This window comes from Manacus candei, unplaced genomic scaffold (assembly GCF_025592945.1).
Source record: "Manacus candei isolate 608988 ecotype Guabito, Panama unplaced genomic scaffold, ASM2559294v1 h1tg000049l, whole genome shotgun sequence".
Taxonomy (NCBI): domain Eukaryota; kingdom Metazoa; phylum Chordata; class Aves; order Passeriformes; family Pipridae; genus Manacus; species Manacus candei.
In genome coordinates, this window is record NW_026138097.1 from 15,652,986 (window position 1) to 15,664,411 (window position 11,426).

General features: G+C 48.3%; 1 protein-coding gene across 6 annotated transcripts in view; it reads right to left on the reverse strand.

Moving 5' to 3' along the window:
• The window catches only part of RREB1 (ras responsive element binding protein 1), a 124,928-nt gene extending 113,752 nt beyond the window's left edge, over window positions 1-11,176 (reverse strand). For 3 of the 6 annotated variants that reach the window (XM_051799059.1, XM_051799061.1, XM_051799064.1), the window contains exons 1-2: window positions 10,506-10,650; window positions 10,212-10,411 (exon numbers count right to left, since the gene is read on the reverse strand). In XM_051799059.1, coding sequence (XP_051655019.1) covers window positions 10,212-10,251 — 40 coding nt within the window. In that variant the 5' untranslated portion in view covers window positions 10,252-10,411; window positions 10,506-10,650. Of the gene's footprint in view, window positions 1-9,452; window positions 10,082-10,211; window positions 10,412-10,505; window positions 10,651-11,070 lie in introns of those variants that run through there. The other 3 variants (XM_051799063.1, XM_051799062.1, XM_051799060.1) reach the window with 2 other exon arrangements.
• Window positions 11,177-11,426: the final 250 nt, after the last annotated feature.

Here is an 11,426-nt window from a genome sequence, read left to right on the forward strand (position 1 = left end):
TAAATTTAGGTTGGTTTAATCCAAGTGAGTAACCTGATTAAAATGGGAGTCTTCTCTGGAGGTCTAATTTCTAGATGTTTCCATTACTCCACATGCTTTCATGCTGTATAAACATAACAAATGATATGTCCATCACTCTGAGGATGATTTAAGAATTCAGTTTAAAACTATAACACAAGCCATTCAAGGCAACAGAATTAGATTACTCTGTGAATTGTAAGAGCCAGCAACTGCACTTCATTTCAGTCTTGGGAAGGTGATGTACTGAGGGCATGACATCTTTCTATTCCCAGTCTCTTCTTCTAATTTCTTAATTTCAGAACCTTGACATTTGCCACTTTTACATACAGACTTAAAGCAAAATGGAGAGAGAAGGACATGATCTGACTATGATGGTTTAAAACATGTATTAAAGCCTGGAGCTTATTTGCTTCTAAACCAAACGACCAGACACAGACCCCTGAACATGTGTATATACGTGCACCTATACTACCTAGAAAATAAATAAATAATCTGTCCCTCATGTGCAAAAAAGGCATCTATGAGAGCTGCCCAAATGCTACCTCGGAACCAAAGCTGTCTGTTTATAAGGAGACACCTCAGCAGCAGCAGTGCAGGTTCCCAGCATGCCTTTACGTTGGTATCTGGAAAGGCTCCACTATGGGGTAAGAAGATAGTTATAATTAAACATTTATACTGAGGCAGTGCCGAGCAGGTCGGTTCCGCAGCATGTTAGGTGGCTTTTCAAAACTCGGTAATTGAATGCTGATCCCTGCCCTGAAGAGTTTACAGAGTAGGAAATCAAAGCGTAACACTTGGCATCTGTATACCAGGAATTAAACAAAGACCACCACCAGTTCATTTCCTGGGTCTTTGGACTAGGCAGCTCATATAAACATCCATTACCAGAAATAGTGGAAATTTTTAAATCAGCAGTCTGGACTTTCCTAATCCACATCTGTGCAGCTCTGTTTGAATTACTAGCTGGGACAGTAACTACAGCATGCAATTTTCACATGCTGCTGGCATCTTCTTGTTCAGTGTAGATTATTTTTGGCCCAAATATTTTTTAGCAATCATTTTGAAAAGACAGTGAGCACACAAACGGAAACACTTACTGCAAGTCAGTCGACTCAGGCAGTGCAACCACTAGAGAGGCTGCCAACACATGAGGTCGAAAGTCAGCCAACAGTAGATCCTTCTGTTCTGGATCTCTAGGATGATCCCAGGAAGGCATCAGTACATCTACAATGCAATACTAGCACATGCTGGCTATCGGGAAGACCATGACCGTATGCAAGTCTGTGGCATTGCAAATCTACTAACCCGCATCTTTTCCTATGGAGATTAGAAGTTATGCAATGGTGCAAATAAAAACTCTGGCCCCAAACACACAGGGGCCATCTCTGTCCCAGATCCATCCTCAGGGAGAATTTTCTACATTCCCCTTTTCCTGCAGGAAAGGACGAGCCTGGGAAGGGCAAGTCCTCCTCCCACTCACCAGAGTGAATACACTTGAGAAAGTTAAAGTACAGCCTCCAGGATTTAGAAAAGGGTTGTAGCACTAGCTATACTTTCACTGATGCCCAAAATCTGGATGGAAGAGAATTTAGCCAAAGTAGGCTATTATATCACAAATTCAGTTTGTTGTTTATCAAACAAGCACTGAAAACAGATGCACTGACTTTGTAACTACACCTGTAAGAATTTCTAACACAAAAAAACCCAGAAAAACACTATGAGTGTTTCAGTTTTTCAAAAGTTTCCTGGCATCTTTCATGCTATGAATGCTCAAGAGCTTTCAGCTGCATATATGCTGCATAAAATCTTAGTCCAGTGAAGCCTGAAAGAATTTTGCTGTTGATTCAAATGAAGCCACGTTTTCCACTTCTACATACTATTTACACATCTATTTATTCATTAAACATGTAACAGCAACTGTAACGGGGCATAATCTGCGTTCAGCTGAGTCCACTTAATTGTTCTATGAACACTTTAACTTTCATTTGTTGGCTTTTGAGCATGTAAAATGAGTAACCTTGCCATTTATTTCTAACTTTTTTTCTTTCTTGAGGGAAAAGGGAACCATGGAAAATTCTCAGCCACTAGATTTAAGGAGCTTACAAGTTCCAAAAGGTTTGCAAGTAGAGATTGGGAACTGCTTGAAACTGCAGTTACGGAGGCTGCGGAGTTTACAGAATCCGCCAGTTCCTTCCTGCAGAGTTTATAATCTGCATGGCTTCCTCCCAGGGTAACTGGCATCCACTCCAAGGTACGGATCGTTTCACTCACCCCTAGAAATTCACCCCCTGCTTAGGTCGAATGTGGTAGCCACTTCGTGTTCAGCAAAGAGACACTGCCATTTTGCAAAAAGGAGGAACAAAGACAGAGGATGGAGAATATTTCTCCCATAAAGTGTAGGTAGCACTGATACGAAAATAAATTCTTTACTTTTTGAAGAAAAGTAGAGTTTTCAACAATAAAGGAAGTTTACAATAGGAAAAAGGGGGCACTGTGGTAGAGCTCTCTTTACCCTTTCGAAGCATGGACAGTCAGGCTCCTGACATTCAAAGACTGACAGGAGACCTTACCAAGCAGAAAAGCCACCTATCTGCTGTAAAGGCTGGGAAGTTGCTCCAAGACTGGTTCCAGAACCTGCCAAGGACCACAGTCTTGAACCTTACTTGGTAATGTAGTAAGATGTACTTAGCAACACCTGGCTGGGCCATCTGATAAGGAGGAAAACCAAATGATACCTGCAGTGGTTAAGAAAACAGACAAAAAGAAATATATTCTCCAAATCAACTAAATACAAGACATAAGTTTCATCTCTGTAGAGGAGCACTTGTCATCGCACTCATAGTACTTCCCCTGGAAAATACAGTCAAACCTCACAAATGGAAGCGCTTAGTAACCCAGCTACAGCTCTTCTACATCTGGCTTCTATGGCACATGCTTCCCCTTCCTGATTCTTCAGTGTCTCACTTAAAAAGCAACCCTCCTCCTGCAGCTCTCCTCCCTTCCACCCAAAAGCATAAGGATGTATACACAGCTAAATATGTGAGTTGTGCTGCAAGTTATCCAGCTGAAAACCAATTCAGGATAACTTAATGTATTTGGGGAGAAAGAGGGGACGAAGCAGGCAAGCACATGCACAAGACATCACAGACATCTTGTGTGTTTCCTCAATACACCGGCAACTGCATCAATATCAGAAAAAAAATGCACACAGGAATGAAGAACAGCACACAGATATTCATGTCCCGGCTGCTTCTTGTCCTCAAAACACGAAGAGCACTGAGACATGATGAACTTAATTTAATGAAGAAAATACACTTTGTGTAACAAAAAGAGGAACCTAAACCAGGCTCTTTCCCCTACCCAAATCCGTGAGTGGTCCAAACTAAAAGTGATGTTGCTCCCTAAAGGAAATACAAGGAAGTACTGTAGCTTATTGGTGCAAACTCCAAAGCAGTTCTCCCTTGTCCAAGCCCTAATGTTACCAGTGTGAAGGTGTTCAGCCTGAACAGAGTAATGGAATTTATTGCTGTGATGCAAGTGCTCTGAGCAAAGCACTCCCAGGTACCGATACACCTGAACACTGACATCACCTGCTGTATGAAACAGGACTAACACGGGTTAGAGTTAAAGCCAGCTAATCACACATGATAAAAGCAACGGCCACCTACATTTCAATGTGAACATTTTGCTTCTCTCGTCCTCAGGGAGGAAGCACATACCTAAATTAACTAAAAAAAGGTTTGTCAATAGCTGATCATCCTCCATGTTCAAAGGACAGATGATGCAAGCCCCCATTCCTGAAACACCTACATTTGTGGTGTTTCAAGAGAGCACCTGTTAAAATATCTACCAGGAGCTGGCAAGTGGAGAAGTCTTACATTTATGAGAGGCTGGCAATTCCACTATTAATCACAAAACACCTTTCGCTTTTAGAACCAAATTAACAAGTCACTCAGGCACATCAGCATATAAAATGCCCACGATACCTAACACACTTTTTACCCAGAGTAACTTAAAAGTCTAAATGCCACTTTTCAAAGCTGACAGAAATCGCGCTGGCAATTCACTTGACCATTGTGTGCAAGCACCATTCCCACACTTTTTGACAGCTCTACACAAATAACATCCCTCAAGCAAATGGATCTTACAAAGAAATTTCAGACAGCAGGACATGGGGATGTCTTCTTCAAAAGGAAAAGGATCTCTCAAAATCCTGAGATTATAGAAGTAAATAATTAAATAAGATTAAACACAAAACATTTTTGCTCAGTAAGGTTAGGTGCAGGAAAACGAATTTAAAAGTTGCATTCCACAAGCTTCTACGGGAGGATCTGCAAAGGAGACTGGGCAGGCCTAAAAGGCCTCCCTCTCTAATGGTCCTTGGAATACCTATTTTAGCTCAGAAGCCTAACAATGCCCTGGGGGATTTTGACAGCTTTTCTTTTCCCTTGCTGTAGCACCTCTGTGGATGGCTGGGACTCTGCAGATGAATCCTATTGTTGAAACAGCTGCCTCTCTCTACATCTTTAAAGAGGTATTCAGATTCTCTTAGCCTTACTTAGTTGAATCACTCTGAATAAACAGTCACCACCCATCAACTACGTATTTTGGTAAGGCACCTATTCAAAGGCAACCACCTTTATTGATTGCTAGGCTGGCCAACCCGAAAGCTGAAATGTCCTTATTAAAAAAAAAAAAAAAAAGCAGGATACACCTGAAGGCCTGTGTTGTTTCTAAAGGAAGCACAGGTCCAGGCGTTGCTCAGTGACATCAGAACAATTCCTCTCTGACTGCAGGAGGCTGCTCTAACAGGTTTCATACCAGCACAGCCACGAGCCAAGTATCCCACTGACTCTTCTCCCTTTTGTCCAGGCCCTTTTCCTTGTTCTGCCCCTTTTCCACCACAACAGGAACAAGCCACCCAACAGGAGTCCAGAGCATATGCCCCAGCTGGCAATTATTTCTACTTTCAACATTTCATAATAAAGCATTAGCACAAGCTCTAAATAAGTTTTGTCACCCTGCTCAGAGTAAAATGCTGAGGGAAGGGGGGTGAGATGCTGCTGTCTCAGAACCTTGCACTCTTCTAAGTCCCTGGCCTTCAAATGTTGCTATTCAAAACAGAGTGGTAGGGTGAGGTAAAGGGAACACCTTCAGGTGGGAAAAACATCATGACTGGCAGACATCAAAGATAAGCCATCATCAGATTTCTTGCACCAAAGAAGAACAAAGAGTCAATGCTCCTGAAATTCCTGTTCAGAAGTATCCCAGAACAGAGCCAGCACTTCCCACCTTGGCCAACCTCACCTATGTTCACTTGTAATCAAATGCTGATAGCCAAACTTGGCTGACAAAGCTCTGCAAACTTCAAGCCCATCCTGGCTCCACACAAATAGCTAACTTTTCTGTGTATCACCAGAGAGTGGCATTTCCAAAGATACCCAGGACCTGCCTTTGAAATCACTGCCCATAAAGACGCTTCTAAATGTGCAGGTGGGGGGGAAGCTGCAGCTCCCACAGATGCTGGTTTATATAGGATATATAAAACAAAACAACAGCCAACCAAACAAAATAAAACAACCCACAGAGAGACAGGACTCCTCATATGCCTCCCCAACGAAAATCTGCTTTAACTGCTGAACAACAACTAGACAAGCCCAATCTCCCACCTCAAAGCAAGAAACAAGCTGTTGCATCGTCTCAGAAAATAATTCCTTCTCACCCTCAAAGTTTACATCTGCTCCTTAAGACACTTTCCAGCAAAGCTGCAAGGTACCTGAGCACTCCATCCACGATAAAGCTGTACTCAAAAGAACACGAAGCAGTTCCTGGCCCTTTTCCAAGCTGTAGAATACTCTTGACAAGGTGTATTTTAAAGCAGTAATCCTATGACTGACCATCTTGCTTGAATTCAGAAAGGAGTTAAAATAAAAAGACAGAGAGCAACAGACATTCTCACTACCTTCAGGAGAACAAAATGCAGCACTACCATCCTCCTCTACAATTATCTCCCAAGCAAGAAACTACCACATCAACAAGGCAGCCGTTGCAAACTGGTCTAGTAACACGGTTCAATAATACACTCATTTCAAAACAACCTTTATTGTGCTGAAAGAAGAAGACATGATTTCACATGTTTTAAAGAGTGTACACCTAAAACACAGATTTCCAAACTTAGGCATCATTCATCAAAAAGTTAAAAGGGGCTTTTTCCGCACATGCACAGATTTCAGACTAACAGGATTTACTTGTTTTCTGTCTGTTCCTGGAGAACCTTTGCAGTTTTTTTCCCAAGACTGTCCCTACAGGCTGCTATCCAACATACATCAGATGCTCTTGGAGCAACAGATAACTCTGGAAGGACATTTACAAAGGGCACAAATCAAGTAAAATTTAGGCATATTGGGGGAGGGTAGAATTACTCCTGTATGCAGATAACCTGAACACTTGACACAGTCCCCTGGAAAGCTTTATTCATGCATCTAAGTATTTTTTTTCAGATGTCTTACTAGCAAAACATGTATTTTAAGTCAATAAAAAAATTATTGCAACTTAAAAAGTGAATCCCTTTCAAAAACACTCAGGTTAATTTTAGCATCCTTCTGTTTAGCTGCTTAGCAACACTTATCCTATGACCTTCTAAGCACCACCTACTTTTACAAGGGATAATGAATATAACCAAAGGGATTTATCTATATGTTTTTAATCTATACAGTGTTAAGTACATCGACAGTTTTTATTTAAATGAGAAATCCAACTGAGAGCAACTCAAATTGTTTCTCCTCAAGAAAGTTTCACAAACTAAAGTCAAGCTACTGCTATGACTGTAGTATGACTTCAACACATGCAAAATTATAAAATCCTTAAGGAGTGAGGAAAGCACTACAGAAGTCAGTGTTTCTATGCCTTGGGAAACACTGCACTTGCCTTTGGTACCAAAGGAGATTACAGATATTACTAATGGATAACAAAGAGATTAAGTTTTTCCAGTTTTGAAACTTCCAAGTATCTCCTCATCCTCAGAATCAAAAAGAAAAGCCATTTGGTCAGAGGGTCACTGAGTATTGTGAAGAGTTAAGAATGGACACACAACCTGGGTGAGCTGAGTCAGAATAAGATGCTTCATTACACTGAAATCTGCAACTAAAGCTTCAAACACCCAAGTCCAGGTGAAAAAACAAACAAACAAAAAACCCCAGAAAAAACAGTCAGCAAACACCCTGCTCTATTCTGTCTTAATACCAAGCCACATACATATATATATATATATTTAGAGTCATTAGTTATCAAAATGTGTAAAAGTGGCTACATAAATACTCACTTCTGATGAGCAAACAACAGTTTGACTACTAGAAGCTGTCTGTGAAATGAGAGCAGAATAAAAATTTACTCAATTGTACTTTAAGAGTGTTTTCCCAACTACATGATACGAATTCAGTTCCAAATACGGATGCCAGGAGGAGGAAGGTGAGGGAGCAAAAGAGGCCACACTCGGTCGAGAACAGCTGCCCCGCAGCAAGAGAAGCTGGATGTGTCCCTGCCGGCAGGTGAGGGAGAGCCCTGGTACTCTGATTGATTGGATGATGGATTCATGCTGTTTCTGGGTTTCTAACAAACAAAAGGGCCTATTCTTTCCTGGATGTACCCAACTCCCGTTAAGGCTAATCGGCATTATGCAGGCACACCAAGAAAAGACTATGTACCCTTAAGTCTTCAAAGAGAAAATTAAAACCTAAAACAAATATGGCTGGCCTGACCCTGAGTCACTGCATCCCTTTCACGCACGCTGACCCTGTGGAAAACAGGAACTGCGGTAACAAAACTCGGTGCTTGTGTCAAAACGACAGACCTCAACGAAAAAACTTCAGCCATCATAACAGCTGTCTACTGTGCACTGTAGGGGTGGCAACACAGCATTATTTAGCAACTACTCCTGTTGTTAATAGGCAAGTTTTTTTCCAAGGCACGGGGCTGGAGCTGGATCTTGGAACGGTAAGAAACATCAGCTGCATTTGCTGTATCTCCTAGACCACCGCCCCCAAATCACACTGAACTAGAAGTTTACTTTCTCAAACACGTAAATACACTTGATCTTATCTCCAAGAGAAGACAGGCGAAAGAATGAGTCGGAATTAAAACTGGATAGTTGGTCTCCCCCCAGTAACACCACCCTGCCTCCCCTCCAGAAATCAGCTCAGTGGCTGCCGGGCAGGATGCTGGCTTCTGGACAGGCAGGACCAGAGCATCAGCCGCGGGCCGGACACCCCGGCGCGGCCGTGGGAGGGCGGCGGGGCACGGAGGCGCCCGGGCCTCCGCGGGGTGCGCAGCCGAGCAGAGCGGCCCGGGCAGGGAAATATGCTGAGCCAGGAGAAGCGCTCTCCTCCTCCTGCGCAACCCCGCGAGGATGCCGAGCAGGCGAAGATATCGCAGCCGAGAGGTGAAACGGGGGAAATTATTTAGGGGAAAAAAAAAAAAAGAGAGATTAAAAAAAAAAATCAAGCGTGCGTGTGGAGGGGAGGCGGGGGAGAAGTGCAGGGAGAAGAAGCCAGAGGAAACTTATCTGCGACATGACAAAGTTCAGTCCAGCACCCTCCCTCCTCTACTGAAAAAAAAGTTGCAGCATCTCGGCTCGCCGCACTCCCCCCCGGCCCGGCCCGGCCCGCGACCCCCGCGGCCCCTCACCCTCAGCGAATGGGGCGGGGGGGATGCCGAGCCCGTGCGTTACAAACTGGGCAGGAGGAGCTGCCTCGCATCCTCACCCCGCGGAGCTGCGGGGGGGGTGTCCCGGCCCGTAGCAACGGCGATGGGGAGGGAGCGCAGTCGCCCGAGAGACGGGTCTCGGCCGGCTCCCATCCGCACCGGGCACCGCGGCGGGGGGGCGGCCGCCGCGCCGCCCCCAACTTTGTTTTCACCCCAAACACCGCCACTATGGGGGCGAACACTGCCTCGCTGTCCCTCCCCCCCGCGCCAAGATGGGTGTGAGTGGGGGCGAGGGCCCGGACACCCCTCCTCAGCCTCGGATGCTGCCCGGCTCCTTCCTGTAGTGGTGACGCCGCCCAGGCGTCCCTGCCCGCCGATGGCCCCTACGCACAGGGATGTGTTCCTGGCACCGCACAAAGGCAGCGGGACGGGGGGGGACCCGCGGGGGGGGCAGCGCCCCCCACCCTCCCCGGGCACGGCTCCCCCCCGCCCCCGCCGCGCAGGCCGGCAGGGGAAAGGACACGCACGTCCCTACCGGGACGGGGGGGGGGGGACGGGGGAGCGGGTGGAGAAAGTGGAGGAAAGGGGAAAAAATAAAATAAAGTGAGGAAGAGGGGGAGAGAGGAGAGGGGAGAGGTATCAGGGTGCCGAGGAAGGGCAGGCACGGCCGTCCAGCCCCGCCGGGGGGGCGGAAAGTCAGCGGAGAGATGCGCAGCGCAAGCCGGCTCTACCTGCGAAGAAGGGGCGCCTTCATCCCAACTTCCCAGCTCCGGCGCGGCCCTCCCAGCCGGGAACAGCGGGCAGGGGCCGCCGCGGGACCCGCCGCCACCGCCGGCAGGAAAATAAGCCCGAAGGAAAAGTTAAAAGGCAATCTCGGGAGACGGGGGCGAGCCGGGCTAGAAGATGTTGCTTCCTCGCAGCCCCATCCAAATTGTGGCGGTGGCTGGTTAAAAATAAACTTTGCAGCAGGAGGGGGGGGATGATCTGGCCGGATTCCTGAGCTCAGACGGTTTAATATGGATGAGCATCAGGTCCTGAAGGCAAAACGCCGCGGCTGGTGCCGCTGGTTGGTAGAAAGTCTGCAACAGGGAAGGGGAAAAAAAAAAAAAAAAACAGGAGCCGCGGAGGGAGGAGAGGAGAGGGAGGAGCGGGGGAAGGGAAGAGGGAGGCTGCACGAACTCATCATCATCTCCACCGCTGCCAGCCAAACTTTTTTCCTCCTCTTTTTTTTTTTTAAAGGAAACTTTTTCCCCCCAGTAACAAGCATTTCATTTTTAAAAATAAGTCGCACAACCAGCCGACAAGCTGCAACGTCCTCACCCCCGCGCCTGCCCCCTCCAAGAAGTTTATTTTTCCTCCTCTTTCTCCCCCCCCTCACCTTAAGAAAAAGAAAAGAAGAGGAAAAAAAAAAAATAGATCCCTCCGGAGTTAAGGCACGCTCCTGCCCTTTGTGAGGGAGCGCGGCGGCCGGGCAGCCCCGCGGTACTTACGCCGGACTTTGCTGGGGCTGGGCTGCTTGCGCCGCGACATGCCGGGAGGATGGGCCGCCGGGGGGGCGCGGGGGCGCGCCGGGGGGAGCGCGCACGGGAGGGAGCCGCAAACTTGTTCCGGAAAAAGGAATCAAAATGGCGTTTCTGTGGATGTGCAAAGTTCATCAACTCCGCGCTAACTTCCCGTCCTCCGCGCCTCCCTGGAGGGGAGAGATGGGCACGGTTAGGGACCCCGCCGCGCCGCGCTCCGCGGGCGCCCCCGCCCCCTGCCCGCCCCCGCGCTGCCCCGCGCACCCTGATAAGGAGACACATCACGTGTCGCTCCGGCTCCTCTCCCGGGGACGCGCTACCGCGGCAGCAGCAGCCTGTTGCAAATAGCATCTCTAACTCGCCCTCGTCGCGGGGAGGGAGGGGCGCCTCCAAGGAGAGGAGTGAGCACAACTTTCCTCCCCCCCCGCTTCTTCCTCCCTCTCTCCCTCCCTCCTGCGCCCGGCAGCGCAGCAGCGGGATGCCCCGGGCAGGCGCGGGGGGAGCGGGGGGGCGGCCAGGTGCCACGCGGCGCCCCGCGCCCTCCCGCTGCTCCGGCGGCCGCGCCCGCGGGGCTCTCCCGGGGCTCTCCCAGGCGGGCCTGCCCTGCCCGGCACGGCCCGGCCCGGCCCGGCTCGGCCGGCGGCCACGGTCCGGGCCGGGCGTGCGTGTCCCCCGAGCAGGCGGCTCTCCCCGGCTCGGGGCTGGAGCGCATCCGGAGCCGCCGGTGGTGGTGTTGCGCTGCCGGCTTTAAGGAATTCATCGGGGCTCTCCGCTGCCCGTGGAAATGTCTGTGCGTCCTCCTCCTCCTCTTCCCAGCCCAGTGCCTCACCAGGTACAGCGTCCGCAGCCCGCTGCTCTGCTGGCAGAAGTCGGCTTCTGGTTGTGTTTGTTTGTTTCCTCAGAAACTTTCGTCCTTGCGCGATTTGGGTCTCAGCTGGGGTCAGTCATCCATCCAGCTGACGAAACCTAAAGGACGTGAAATTTAACAGGACCCTGAACATCAGCATAGGAACAGGAGGTCCAAATGCTGTTCCTAATCAAAGGCAAGATGCGGCTGCTTGCAAGCACGGGTAGTTACACGCTGCACAGGCGCTGTGCACGGCACTGCATGCACGGTCCTTCCTCCACTTTCCCTGCAGTGGAAGTTCAGAGATGTAGAAGAAGACTCAACAAGTGATGGAGAAG